General features: G+C 30.5%; 1 protein-coding gene across 3 annotated transcripts in view; it reads right to left on the bottom strand.

Moving 5' to 3' along the window:
• Positions 1-121: 121 nt before the first annotated feature.
• LOC143253257 (P2X purinoceptor 4-like) overlaps positions 122-16,183 on the bottom strand; it is a 26,601-nt gene continuing 10,539 nt past the window's right edge. For 2 of the 3 annotated variants that reach the window (XM_076506808.1, XM_076506810.1), the window contains exons 5-11: positions 14,431-14,530; positions 13,022-13,108; positions 7,146-7,287; positions 6,851-6,981; positions 5,235-5,382; positions 3,884-3,994; positions 122-1,523 (exon numbers count right to left, since the gene is read on the bottom strand). In XM_076506808.1, the coding sequence (XP_076362923.1) occupies positions 1,431-1,523; positions 3,884-3,994; positions 5,235-5,382; positions 6,851-6,981; positions 7,146-7,287; positions 13,022-13,108; positions 14,431-14,530 (812 nt within the window). In that variant the 3' untranslated portion in view covers positions 122-1,430. The remainder of the gene's footprint in view (positions 1,524-3,883; positions 3,995-5,234; positions 5,383-6,850; positions 6,982-7,145; positions 7,288-13,021; positions 13,109-14,430; positions 14,531-16,183) is intronic. The other variant, XM_076506811.1, reaches the window with a different exon arrangement.

Below are 16,183 nucleotides of genomic sequence, written 5' to 3' on the forward strand. Positions count from 1 at the left end.
ATAGTTTTTTTCCAAAATATAATGTAAATTATGATTAAAAATAACTTTGATACTTTATTGTTTAAATTTTCATACACTTCTATTTTGTTCTTTGTTTTTCAAGAAAAGACACAAATAGTAGTTCACTTGAAAACCCACATTTATTAATATTTTTTTTATCTTGTTGAAGCCAGTAACTAGATGGTTAGATGTAAAAATAATGGTTTTAGAAAAATTGACATCCTAAAACTTAGTACATTTTTTTTTCCTTCACATGATTTGGTAATATTTCAAGATGCAAGTTCAACAAAAAATTATGAAGCTCTCTCTAGATACATTTGAGTCATAGTAGTACTTGCTACTGTTTAATTATAAAATGTTAGTTCAAACCAGCCACTTCTAAAATATTATTTGACAAAAATGCCTGCATTTTTCATTGTAAAATAATTATATGTCAATTCTTTTTACTTGCTACTACCAAATCCCTCCTTACAGGATTTTACTATCTTTTAGGAAATTCCTCATGCACTTAATATCTCACTATATGGTTATCAAAATAGATAAATTAGAATTCAGTTGTAAATCTAACCTATGATATAACATTGTTATCAGTCATAAATATATACCTGACTACAAAAAAGTTGTATATAGTTTATGCATTATGAAAGGTCTCCTTTGCAGATGTAAATTTAACTTAATACAATCTTGGTGTTTCATTCTCACTCATGACTGATTTAAATGTAGTTTTTTTTTATCTTATTAACATGAACAGGACCAAAATATAGAATATATCAAACAAAGAGTAAAAAATCATGGAAAGTACATATTTTAAGTTACATGAATAAAATAAACCTAGTTTTCTTTACTAACAATAAAAACTTCATTTAAAATCATATTTTAGCTTGCATTTGATATAAATACTTTACTTTCTCATTTAAATGCATACATACTAATTTTGATAATGTTTTTCATGGAAACTCCAAACATAGTTTAAACCAGCTAAAAGAAAAAGTACATTCGTAATAAATCCATCCCAACAGATCAGTGCCTAAAGATTACATTTACTGATTTGAATTAGTGTGTAATATGCATTTGTGATTATGCTTAATAACTAATATGTTGATGTAAGGCTTATTGCAGTAAATGTAATCTTTTCAAAGAACTGCCAGTATATACATAGTTTTACATGATTTTTGAATAATTTCAATTTCAAAATAAAATCATACAAGTATTAAAACTATACATGTAATAATAATGGTACAAATTAAAAAAATAGTTATTGAGTAGAGTACCTTTATCCAAAAATCAATCATGAAAACAAATGAAAAGACAAAAATGATGTTCAAAAATTGTAATAAATAAAATCTTGATTAACCCCTTTAACATTACTACTGTGTTTTAGCTATCAACAACGATTAATATGTATGGTTCATGAATTCCACACTTTTACATTATTGTTGGGTTTCATTCAGTTTGATTGTTTTGGAGCAGTCACAGTTGCAGATATCATCTTTTCTTTTTCTAACAGCAAGATCTCTTTTTTGCTAAATATACAGAAATTAAAAGTAGGTTAGTCTAGTGAAATATTTTTTACAAGTTTCGTGAACACACCCAGTATCTTAACATTTACAGTCATGTGAAAAAGGTAGGACACCCTATGAAAGCCTGTGCATTTTTGTAACATTTTTGGATATATAGATATTTAATCCCAATTTTAACAATACTGAGAGATTATAGGAATATAACTAAACAATTAAAACTGAAGAAAAGACTTTTCAAGATCTTCTGTAAATGTAATTCTACAAAAATGCATATTCTAACTGAGGAAAAAGTTAGGACACCCTACCCCCTAATAGCTGAAATAACTGCAGTGAGACACTTCTTGTAGCTATCTACCAGTCTCTGACATCAGTCTGAAGAAAGTTTGCCCCACTCCTCAATGCAGAATTCTTTCAGCTGTGAGATGCTTGAGGGGTTTCTTGCATGTACAGTCCGTTTCAAATCACCCCACAGCATCGCAATGGGATTAAGATCTGGGCTTTGACTCAGCCATTCCAGGACTCTGCATTTCTTGGGATTTAGTGGTATGTTTTGGGTCATTGTCGTGTTGCAGGGTCCAGTTCCGCTTCAGCTTTAATTTTTGTACAGATGGTCTCCTCAAGCACCCTCTGATACACAGTAGAATTCATGGTGGATTCTATGATTGTGAGCTGTCCAGGTCTTGCTGCAGCAAAGCAGCCCCAAACCATGACACTTCCACCTCCATGCTTCACAGTTGGTATGAGGTTCTTTTCTTGGAATGCTGTATTTGGTTTACGCCAAACATGTCCTCTGTTCTGGTGTCCAAATAATTCAAATTTGGACTCATCTGTCCTAAGAACATTATTCCAGAAGTCCTGGTCTTTGTCTACATTCTCTCTGACAAACTTCAGTCTGGCCTTGATGTTTCTCTTAGAGAGCAAAGGTTTCCTCCTTGCACACCTCCCATGTATGTTAAACTTGTGCAGTCTCTTTCTGATTGTAGAGGCATGCACTTTCACATCAACGGTAGCCAGAGCCTGCTGTAGGTCCCATGATGACATGTTAGGGTGTTTGGAGACCTCTTTTAGCATCTTGCAGTCTGCTCTTAGGGTGAACTTACTTGGACAACCAGACCTGGGCATGTTGGCAGTTGTTTTGAAAGCCCTCCACTTGTTGACTATTTTCCAGACAGTGGAATGGCTGATTTCAAAATCTTTTGGGATCTTTTTAAATCCCTTACCAGACTCATAAGCTGCTACAATTTTCTTTCTGAAGGCCTCAGACAACTCTTTTGCTCTCACAATGGTGCTCACTCTCATTTCAACAGTCAGGAGCACACCAAACTAAATGTCTGAGGTTTAAATAGGGCAAGCCTCATTCATAATGCTGAGTAACGATCTTCTAATCATGTGCACCTGGTGTGATATACCTGTGTGAGTTGAGCCACTTTAAGTGGAAATAAATGCGGAGGTGTCCTAACTTTTTCCTAAGTTAGAATATGCATTTTTGTAGAATTACATTTATAGAAGATCTTGAAAAGTCTTTTCTTCAGTTTTAATTGTTTAGTTATATTTCTATAATTTCTTAGTATTGTTAAAATTGGGATTAAATATCTATATATCCAAAAATGTTACAAAAATACACAGCCTTTCATAGGGTGTCCTAACTTTTTCACATGACTGTATATGTTATATATATATATATTTTTACTAAATATTTATGTTGGAGAGTTACAGTTTAATGCCAGTTGTTGACACACACACACATATATATATATATATAATACATCCAAATATTTTTATAATCACTTACATATAATACTTTGCAAGTATACCATTGAAAAGCTATTTTCTTACTTGTAGTAAACTAGTGGGGAAAGGTAGAATAATTGAATAAAAAGTAATCCACGAAATCAGTGATTTAAATTTTCACTTAGGTCACAGGTTCATAACACCATGTGAGCTGCCAGAAAATGTCGAGCAACAAGACTTGTCACTATAATAAGGTGTTATGTTTAGCGTGTGGAGGACCAAGTGATAAATTTGAAGAGAACAGAAACTTCATACAGTTAAATAAAAATATATAGAATGTCACTGATGAAAAAACTTTGCATGTAATGGCTAAAAGTAAATTTTATGAAGAAAGCTTAAGAAACTTTTATATATTTCATTTTTTCAATCTAACAAATTAACTAGTATATAAGTGGTTAATGTGATTTGAAACTTCACACAAATAGCTACACTGTGATAAGCAAATTATTGTAATCTCTTAAAATATTTGCCATTGGAAAGAGTTAAAGTTTTATATTTCAGTTTACTCTTCAGTTCTTTTTTTTTTTTTTAATGAAAGCTTGAGCTCCACATACAATAAAAGTATTTCTTACTTCACCAGGACTATTCTCCTCTGCAACAAAATCTTGTTGGAATTTCTTACTTCTGTAATACTTTCTTTTCTTCAGAACATATAGTACAATAATATCGCCTATCACTGTAGCCTGAATAATGAGGAATTAGTGTGTAGCTTAAAAGAAATAAGTACTTGCATGCATAACACACATCCAACAAGAAAGAGCATATAATGATCCTTCACAACTGGTAAAAAATATTTCAGATTTTTGTAATGGATCTTTAGCTTGAAATTTGTCTACTACTGTAAAGTAACTTGTGACTGTAATATTATTATGGTGCTTGGAAACATTATTATTGCATTTCAAACATCTATGACATAGCTAAACCAAAATAATTAAGGGATGTAGTAATGCCAAAGTTTTTCACTTGTTCATCTAATCACAAAGTTCCCTTGTTATTTTATAAATAATAAAACAGTTCCATAACAGCTGTGCATGCAATTGTTGCCCATAATGCATGCAAAGCAAAATAAATCCCATATGGAGGTTCTCAAATATTGCCAGATATGACACTTGAGTAAAATTTTAGCTCAAATCCAAATGAAATCCACAATGAGATTCTCTTTGTATTTTTTTTTAATTATTGCATATCACAGTACACAATGGTAAATTTCTATTCATTCTAGATCATAATGTTGCATGAAAGGTAATTCAAATTTAATAAAATTACACTGTAAAACACTTTTAAGTATGAATTCACTAACAATTTAGTTGCCTCATTATATTAGGTGAAGCATCTGTCCATAAGGATTGTTTTTGTTATGTATATTAAGCTCTACAGATACGATTGCTTTTCAGATATTGTCTTTAGTGTCATGTTTCTAGCAAAATGATTTTGTTAAATATTAAGTCACAGACTGATTTGGTTATTAATGGGTTCTTGCATAGACTGTATCATTACTCATAAAGCAATGCAGTTCATACTGTTGTTAACACTTACAAATTTGCAAAATTAAACTTACCATTTATTTTGTATGCATTAATTATCAATAGCATCTTTCAAAAGACACAGCAAAACAATCTGTCAAAACAAAACTAATTAAAACAATGAATCGGAATTGGAGATTAATATTTAAACTAACTAATTACAAAAAAAATATTAGTGTTTGTGCATGGTTTACTTGTAGCAAAGTCAAACTGGGCCATTGATTAAAGAGGAATCAAACTCTTGATTTTAGCATTGTAAGTCCATAGATTCACCATTGTTCCAGTAGCTAACAAAGACATTTAGAGCATAATACAAATAGCACAGTAAATCATTTTAGATTTAGAACTATTTAATAAAATATGAATAAACTGAAATTAATTTTCTATAACACTGACTTACCACAGCCAAAAGCCCCAGACCAGACCCAATGTTAATTAGCAAAGGTACAACACTGAATTTTCCACCTTTCCCATGTACAATCACAATGTACTTGATACCGTATGCTTTGTAGAGGGACCTAGTGTTGTCACTGAAGTAATTGGCAAACCTATATATAAGACATAAACAAACATGTTAGATGAAAAAAACTACTGATATATGTCAGGTCATCCCTTAAGTAATGTCTGATTTTAGGTTCAGAAAATGAGAAAGTATTTCAAATGCTTTTAACGTTAGTTAATCAATAATGTATGTTCCATTATTAATTACTTCCTGCCAACAATTCACAAGCTTCTCAATACCACTTCTATAAAATTCTTGGGGTATGGAGGAAAAGAATGTACATTAGGTAGTTTTCACTTCTTCATGTGTTCCAAGTTCTTTTCCATCAAGATAGTTATGCAAACATTGGAACAGATTATAATCAAATGGGGCAAATAAGGAGAATAAGAAGGATGTAGAAGTTTTACCCAGTCTAGCTGTATGGGGCTGTGCATTATCCTGATGTAACACAACACCTTTATGATTGATCAAAAGCAGGCCTCTTTTCTTTCAGTGCAATATTCAGGAGCTCTAACTGTTGACAACAGAAGTCTCATGTAATCATTACAATGAGTGGCAGCAAATCAAAGAGGATCACACCAACAGTATCCCGTCAAACACTTAACAAGACTTTCCTAGATTAGAGGTCAATTTTGTGCTATGCACCTGCACTGAGCCATTGTAGCCAGCACTTGACATTTTTATAAAATATCCGTTTTTCATCTCCAGTCACTAACCTGTCCAAAAGAGGTGAGTTATGTTCATGAGAGTGCAAATATCCACTCTTGCTCTAAGGATGGTTTCTGTCGAATCATGGGGGATCCATTTTTCAAGTTTTGACACTTTTCCAAGCTGTTGCAGATTATGGTAAACTGTTGAATGGGTTGAATTAAGCTTCTATGCTAGTTCATCAACAATTATAGCACAATTTTCTTCAAGTGAAGCCAGCAGAGAGTCATCATTAAACTCAACAGGACAATCTGAATGTGGTGCATCACTTAAGCTGTAGTCACCTGATCTGAACTTCTGAAACCATCTTCAACATTTTCTTTTGTTGAGAGTCTCTGCATCATAAATACCTTGAATGTTTCGTGTAATTTCTGCTGCACTATTGCCTTTTTTAAACTCATAAAGCATTATATGCCTAATGTGCTCCTCAGACATGTACATCTTCATAAGGATTTATTTGATTAATGATCTGGGTTAGTTTCTTTTATTTGTCTAAACATTTTTGTAAATGTCCTACTTCATATTTTAGTCATTAAAGCCTCCTACAAAGACAGAAATGATTATGTACTTTCTGTATTAAATTTTCGGACATTACTTATGGGATGACCTGACACACATATATGTATATATACACATCTGCTTATAATATAGTGTTATTTTTAGGATAACCGACAGCACTACATGAAAAAGAAAACAAACAAAATATTATTTTTCCTTTTCAGCTTCAAAAATTTACTGTATTGTTTTATATTTCAATCTTAAATTCACAACAGACATTACTAAATGCAACTAGAAATAAAATGTACCTGAAATTCCAACCTTTAGCAAGCTTAGCCTTTGGATCATCTAACCTCCTAAAGGAATATTTTGGAATGCAGTAATTTTCATCATAATCAAAATCACAATCCCATTCTATGATAATGGCAATTACTCCACCCTAAACACAAATAAAAAGAAAGTTTATAAGTTGTTATTTTATTTTACCCTTGTGTAAATTACGTAAGTATATGCAGGAAATAGAAGCAATACAGAGATACTTATAAAAAGGACACAAAGAAATAGTTAATGTTAAATAATTTAAGTTTTTAATGTATTACTTACTTTTACAGCCATAGCATCATAATTTTCCCCAGCTTCTGCAATAATTTCTCCAAGAACAAATACTGGACAAGAAGGGTTTGTTTTTGGATGGTAGTGACATCCTTGGAGGTAAGTTTTATTGTTGGTGTCAAGAATATTCCTCCTGAAAAACATACACAAATACCTGCACTTAATAAATGTGTATTTATTTTCAAAACCATTACAGTTGCATTTAGGATATAATATTTTTATATTTGAGAATGCTGAATTATAAAAAATAAAATTTTAATTTTGGAAACTTTTTCACTTAAAAAAACGTAACTTCTTCTGAGTTTTGCAGTTAAAAAATAAAAAGATTTATAACTCAAGTTTATGTATTTCTTCGAGTTAAATTTCTTTAAAACACCTCAGTGTAAATTTTTTTAGATAATGTTTTTAAACAAAAACCAAGTTCCATTAAAAAGATATGAAGACAACCAGTATCTGAGGGAATATTTTTTAAAGGAAAACAAAACTAACATATCCTTCTTGGATTGAAGAGAAGCTAGGTAGTTAAATTGGTGAAGAAAAATGTGTATCTAGAGTTTAATATCTACTTTGAATTATGTGTTATTTAAAATTATGTATATGCAAGCTTCAATCATTATAACAGTGGATGGATAGGGTACCAAGGCTCCCACAGTGATGACAAGGAAAACTCCAGAATTAAAAAAGAAGGCAGCATTCTTCTTAATTTTAGGATGAAAAAAAAAGGAAAAACGAGTACACATGAAAGGATATATGATGTGATGGGCATTAAAGTCAACCAGATCACTGATAGGATGAAAGACATGACTTATTCTCCCCTAAACTTCATCCATACCTTTAGATAACATGAAAAATTGGATTAATCTAATCTGTTGGAGACTTAAAGGAACAAAAAGCAAAATAATAATTTGGAGAGTGCATAGAAATGATACTAAATAAAATGTAATTATAAAGTTGAAGATACACATTCTAAAGCAGAGTTTTTCAACCATTGGTCTGCTACAACTGCCTCACCAGTCTCTGGGAGTTCATAAAAACAAACAAAAACTGACATAATATTAATTTGTAAATCAAATGGTTTTTCATTGTACTTGCATCAGTGAAAAGAAACTGAGCTGGTCACTGGTATCTAAAAGGTTGACAACTGCAGTAAGTCCATTTGTTGCCCAGACCATGTAGGCATAAAATAGAGCTCAATGTCTAGTAGTGTACTATTAAAAACTTTTCCTTCATCCAAGAACCTTTTCAAATGACTGAAGTGAATGCTTAATGCATAAGCAACCAGAAATTGGAAGTGGATTAAATGGTAATAAGATGAAGTTAAAGAAAATATCTTCACAACTATAAAATGAGCAACTACATGAAGGCATATGCAAGATTTTGATGGTATATGAACCTATGTATATAGATTAATACACTATATGAAGTTATATGTTTAAATAACTTATAATTAAGTATATCAGAGCTTATCTAGTCATGACTGAGGATACACAAGAACAAACTCATGATATGTGTGATTTATCAGCACCATAAACAGTAGCAACATTCATTTACAATACAGAAGTTACAGCCTCCTGTGAGGCAGGTTAAATTTCATTCCTTAAGTCTCATAACAACAGGAAATAACCCAAGACATTTGATCTAGTATTTTAAAATAATCTATTTGACTGAATTATGCATGATAATTCAGAGCATTTTAACCATTTTCAGTGTTTCAACTCATTTTGCCTTTTAAATCAAGTATTTTTCAAGATTAAAAAAAAAACCTGTAGTAAAAACAAAGATTTTTTTCAAAAGTAGAAAATGAAAATTTTTAGTAAGCTTCTTAAGTTATTGAATCAATTACTGGCAGTTTTTGCTTTAAGCACGAGATAGGATGCTAAGACATCTATATGCTGATACATACCACAATCTTACGTTACTGCCAAACAAGTAAATTAAGTGATTATGACATTGCAATTTGGGTTTATTTTTATTAACAAATCCTCTATAATTAAATGCTTGTGTATACTTTTATCTTCGTAAAACATGGTGCAATGTAAATAAAGACTTTTTCAGATAAGACTGTTACAAATTAAGAACATAACATTTACAAACCAAGCATGAAAAACTGCATGAGATGTGGTGCTACCAAACACATTTCACTCTTTTAGTGTGGATGGGAGATAGGGTAAACATCAGTAATGTTTCAGTTTAGCCAAAGTAGAAGGCACAAGGTCCTTTCTTCATTCTGTTCTTTTTCAACAGCATTTTATTTTTGTTACCCTACTTATCTCCAATAAAATTTGGGGTAGGGGGAGATGATATTAATCTTCAGTACATATTTTACTCATGGGTGCAAGAATGTTGCACCCCTGTCTCTGCTTGGCTATTTAGCCTATTATGTGCATATTATGTCATTCAGTTGAACAAACAAAGAAATATTTATAGTACCATTTAAAACAAAATATGGTGTTTATCAGTTAAGAATATATTTTGAGGTCTTAGAAGTTAACTAAACAAAACAATTGAGATTTTCCAGTTTTTAAGCACTAAGCTGTCAAAATAGACTTTTATTTACTTTAAAGAATATCAGGCTCACATGTAGGGGTGTGGTGTGCCCTATATTGCACCTATATTTGTATAAAACATATTTAAAAGTTGTAAAAATAGTGTTGGATCCCATCAAATTGCATCACTTTCAGTCATATTACAAAATGTGTATGAGAGGGCCATACCTTTAGACCCTTCAGTATGTGTTTGCCACTCATTTAATTTTTTCTTTTACATGTCACGCTAACATATTGGTCGTTTAACAGTCATAACATAAGTGCATATATGAGGCCCATAATATTTATACAGTAGAGGGTAGAATCTGATATTTTGATAAGTTAGACCCATTAATGACAGCAAATTCACTCAGGAAACAGAGTAATTCTGAATCTCATAGCACAACTGAGTTTTCCTGTTGTGTGTCAAATAATGAGGCAGAACAAATTTAGCAAAAATTAATGCTGCTTATTACAGAACATAAAAATACATGCCATATGTACTGACACAAGCAGATTTGGTTTATCCCTACAGCTTTCACACTCTTGAGATTGATCCCTGTAAAACTAAAGCAAGATGACTTTCTTCACTCAACAAGTTTCAACTAAAACTGGGCTAACAAAGTGTGCCTGAATTCAACAAGTAAACTCTGTTTCTTTATTCATCATCATCTTGTGACTTGCTCTCTCACAGTGTTTGTGAGCTGTAACATTCAGACAACATCAACTCAGCCAGCAAAGTATATTACAGTTACTAAAAACTTTCAACCTAGATGCTGTATGTTACTGCAATTGTCTCTTGGGTAGAATAGACATTATTTACTATGGAGAACAAAGCAACTAGAATAACAAAATCTCAGTGAGTTACTGAACCATATGTTAAAACTGCATATAAACTAAATGAACAAATATATGCCTCCATATCACATATGGCATATTTAAAATATGCCTCCATATCCTCAAAACTGGTTCCAATTATCCTTTGTTTGAAAAAACCCACCAATAAAACAATAATGATATATACTCTGTGTTAAAATTGGGGTATTTCTGTGAAAATCAAATCAAATTTTTAATATACTTGAGAACTTTTGATGCTGAAGATGGGGACCATGAAGACAAAGAGTAAGAGTAAAGCATTACTTGAGATGATGTAATTACTAAGACAAAATCAAGAGAAACAATACAAAAAATTGAAGGAAAAAATAAAAAATTTAAAGAAAGGCAAGATAAAATTAAAAAGGACCAATAAGAAAGTGATGAATCATGGCAGGAATTTAAGAGTGGAGTTAAAGGAAAGAGATGTTTTCTTTAAAAGAAATATTAAAAATAAATCAAGCTGTTGATATATTGAGAGATTACAATAATAAGAATGATGAAGTCAAATGTGAAATACAAAAAGACATGAATGAAGTAATAAAAGATATCAACAAAGTAGAGAAGTGCATCACTGAGTGATAGAATAAAAGATATGGAAAATGAATTACTAAGTTTACTGGTTTTGTCTACATCTATTATCACAACTGCAGTGTTACCTGTTAGTAAAGAATTTTCCTGTGCTACTCTAGACATGACACTACTAAATCCAGTTCCAGAATTTAGCTGGTCAAATCAATATTAGCAATTACAAAAACCAGGTTCAGTTTAAAATAATGTCCATAATGAATGAGGAAAAGTAAACAAGTCATTCATCTTGCTGTTTGTTTAAAAGGCCCAACTTTGAAATCATTAAGTAACCTTCTCACTGAGAGCCATAATTATTATGAAACATTGATCACAGCCTTATCCAACAGGTTCTGAGTATTACACCAGAAAGAAGCATCCAGGGCAAAGTTCCAAAATAAGGTAAAGATAAAAAAGAAGAGACTTTAGCTGAACATGCAGAAGATTTGGAAGAGCTTGCCCAGTTATAAAACTCAAATACTTCATGTTAAATTGTGGATTTTATAGACATCATAACAGACAAAAATATGACAAGTAGTCTAAAGTAATGCATATATATATATCCTTAAACAAAGCTCTACAGTTGAAGTTGACACTATACTTCAAGTTGTAGATAAACAACTGTAGACACCATCTTAAAGTTAGGGGATAATCAGAAGGAGAAATGATGAAACACCAACTCTCACTGATAACAGTGGAAAATAATGTAAAGGATTAGTTTGACAATTAGTGACACAAAATGGAGAGAATAAATCACAGTACAACAGGTGTTTCATTTGTAACATGAAAGAAACACGCAGGCAAAAGCTTTAGGGAATAATAACTACTCAGAAGAATGTCAGTATTAAAGATATAAGAAACTTGACCATTACAGCCAAGGATGAGTTCAAGTCCAAAGAGATCGAAAGAACATCCAAGGGCTAACCAGACATCATGAAACAAGAACTAGCTGGATTTATGGAATAAAATTCAGTTACGAATTCCCCCTCTTCCTCAAATGAAATACAAAGTCCATAGTTTAAAGAAACTAGTTCATGGGTCTGTTGATTAGAAGCCTTACAGTATACTTATCAACAATGGTTCTACAGCCACAACAGTCAAATCCAGTTTGGTAATGAAAGATGATAAACTTCCTCCTAATATGAAGAAAGAAGTGGGAATGATGCAAACAGCGAGTAGAAATTGGTATCAGGAAGAGGAAAATTAGAAGTTACTGAAGGAAACTTCTCCATACTTCATGATGAGTGTGTAACTGACATTGAGGAAAATAGATATTGGGAAACAAGTTCATGCAAAGACATACATGTGAGATTAAACCAGATTTAGTCTATGACAACTAATGTAAGCCCAATCATATTACTTAAACAAAATAACAGTGGTTGCTTTCACACTGACTATTTCACTCTATCTTAAAAACCACAACTATCTCGTATTTATAATCTAGCTTTGATCATGCTAGAAAATTTTGTCATGTTCTTAATTTCTTAGACATTCAATGTATATCCTATTACTTTACCTTAATGGCATAATTAAGATCCACAGTTTCCTTTTGCCAAAATGTCAATTATACTGCTAGAAATATAACTTACAATAATTTATGTATACCATATGAGTGTGCGTGTCAGGTATAACTTACACATATGTGTGTGTTACAAATATATATTACAACAATTTATATATGTGTGTGACTATGAATAACAATATATTAATAGATCCTTTCATATAATGTTCATTTGATTTACATTATAACTGTTGTCGTTTGAAAAAATATTTCACTTCTATGTAATCAGCTACAAACAACATAAATCTATAGGCCAGGTGAGAGCTATTACTGAGAGAAAAAAAAATTTCACAAAAGTTGTTCTCTGTTACTGTCAAATTAAAGATTGTATAAACACGTACCTTCTGATATTAAACTTGGGAAACTCTACAAAATTCTTTATCAACACAGTAAAATTCTTGGAAGCAGAAAGTAAGGCCTTGTTTTTTCTGGATAATAAAATGTAGTTTTTGCATAATTATCATAAATCAATTTGAATTTCATTGGTAAAGACTTATATAAAATAAAACCAAAAATACTCATAATTTTATTTATATATATGAGCTTTTAACTGAAGATTAACAACTCCATTAAAACTTACATAAAATATACAAAATGTTTGGAAATATAAAGAGAGCAAAACCAAACGATGTTGAATACAAATGTTTGTTGGAATAGTGTGTTTAACACTTTAATGTTGAAATTTTATGAATGTATGTATGTCTTGAAATCCAATTTACAGTATCATATTTTAAGACAATATCATGATAAAAATAATAACAGTGATAATTTATACACTTTATAAATAGAAAAATGATCAGTTTATAAATTTCATTTGTTTAATATCTTTCTGAAATACTTGTGTACATCAGATTTATATTATGTCAACATAAATAATGACAAGTCAATATATATCTGTACATCAGTTTTAAATTATGTTAACATAAGTAATGACCACAAACTTTTCAAAAATGATTTCAAAATTTTGTTTATCTTTTTCTTATGCATCAACTGCTTTCTACCCTACTGTATTATTGTAATGTGTTCTCTAACTTCTATCCTGTAGAGGGTGAAAATAATGTGAAGTCCAGTACATGTAACAATAACAAAGTACTTTATTTATTATTCCATTATGTTGAAATTACTCTTGAGAATACTGAATATAAAGTTTTTATAAAACATGTTGACAATTTTAGTCCTTTGTTTTGTTCAAAGAGGTTAGACTTTAATAAACAGGATTATTCCAACTATCCAAAAACTTCTGAAGATAAAATTAAGCCACTGGTAAATGAGCAGTATTAAATTGTGTTCTACAATCATCTTGTTTTGTTAGTTTTCTTCTTTTCATTTTTACAATATACTTTCAGCTTGCTATTTTATTTCTTACATTTTAACTCCTATTTTGAAGCTGTCCTTATGAATGGGAGTAATCACTGAATTGTACTGCTGTCTGTTTTTCTTGTATTTCTGAGATGGAATGCAATTGAACTTCAAGGTCTAGTTCTTAGTAAAGGTTACAAAAAAAATTTAAGCTTACCATATTTACCTTCCTGTCTAATAAATATACTGCACAGGAAATTATGGTTCAATAATATTATGTTTAATAACCTAACCTTGTATTTAAGGTAACAGTGACATTACAAGTTAAACTGATAAAAATTAATATAAAACTATTTAAATTTAACAAACTAGGCTCTAACTACTATTTATGTATACAAAATAATAATAAAAAATGTTTAAATGTCTGTTAAATTTGCATAATCTTACATACAGGGGGCTCAAGTCATGTTCCACTGGGCACCATGCATAGATTTCACAAACACTGGCCTTTGAGTTAATATCTGAGGTAACACAAGCTCCAGTCATCACACCTAAATGAGATCAATAAACTTATGAATACATTTTAATACAGTTGATTACTAAGATGAATCAGTAGTTTCTGATTAGTATAATTTTTTGTTTTTCAAGATTTGTTTTGTAATATTACAAGCTGTTATTTAGATCAGTATACAAAAATTAGTATCATTATTTATCAAGTTATTTTTAGTTCTGATCTCTGTAGTTAGCTTTCTATGAATAGAAGTTACTGGTAACCAATTATGATGAAAACTCATGTTATCTTGTAGCTAGACTGTCTATAAGTTTCAAAAAACAACAAAAACATTTGACTGCAAAATAAATTGCAGTGATGCAAATAATGTTCACTAGAATTGTGTTTTACTTTAATGGAACCCTGCTAATATTGCTTACACAATGACTAGAGACCAGATAAAGCTGGAATGAGTGTTTATATCTTCTGTAACCTTTATTCATTATCAGACTATTGACACATAATTTTAAGTTTACACATCATGAAATGAAGCAAAGTTGTTAATGGGAAGAATGTACTAAGAATATTAAAAAAAATACATATCAAGCAACATATTATTGTTAATTTCTTTTCAGTTCACCAGTAACATTAATTTTTGAACTGAAGTATGGCTAAGGCAATATTAATTACCATATATATTAAAAGTATAAAAAAGTCTAGTGTTTCAAATGATGTTATTGTTAATTTCACACACAGATGGCACCATTAATATTGTTTAGGGATATTGGTACATTTATGTTACACCTTTAAAAATAACTCAGTACACAACAACCTTCTTTGTATATGCAATTAGCTTAGTTTCAAATGCTTGAAATAGTTATATTCAATTTTTAGAAGTGATATGTTGTTATAAAATCTTGGAAGCAAGCAAACGTTTAGCTTTTTGAAGGTAGATTAAATTTTTGAAAGTTTGATAATTAATATGTTTAAAAAATTGATTAGCTACAAATACTAAGGCTAACAAGACAATCAAGCTAATTTCTGTGTAATTTATGGACTGCAATAGAGGAGTAGCTGATCCCTGTGAAAGAAAGTGTCCATAAATTAGAGACCTTCAAGTTGCTTTACAATTTTTTTTTAAATGAGGAACCTGTTTAATAATCAGTATTTTAATATTCAGTAAGGAACTTATTGAAATGAATTATTACTTCAAAAATATAATAAAAGCACACTGTAAAAGTTGTTGTTCTTGTATTTTTATATTAATATATATTTTTGTACAAGTAAATGCTTAATGATGTAGTATAATATACATGTTTTATCAGTCTGCTGCATTTCATCAATAATAGTGATATCTCAAAAAAGGTTTTATGTACTGCTTATTACACAATTTTGAAAAAAACCAACAGAATTTTGTGATATTCAAAAATGTACCACAGAAGACTAGCCCTTATGAACAAGAAAATATATATTAATGGTAAATTGACATAGAAATATTGAGTATCTTTTTTATTTTAAACTGTTTTGATAGTGCCATGGAAATAATAAGATAAGTTTCTGCTACTAGGCTTAATTTGTATCTCTTTGTATTATATATAAAATAGCAAATAGGTACCTGTCCAATTGTAAAGTATTTTTCTGACATATAAAAAGGTTGGGTGTGCTGTATTTAAATGATTTTAAATATGCAAAGCAACAATTCAAGTGACAATCA

The sequence above is a fragment of the Tachypleus tridentatus genome, chromosome 6 (genome assembly GCF_004210375.1).
Source record: "Tachypleus tridentatus isolate NWPU-2018 chromosome 6, ASM421037v1, whole genome shotgun sequence".
NCBI classification, from domain to species: domain Eukaryota; kingdom Metazoa; phylum Arthropoda; class Merostomata; order Xiphosura; family Limulidae; genus Tachypleus; species Tachypleus tridentatus.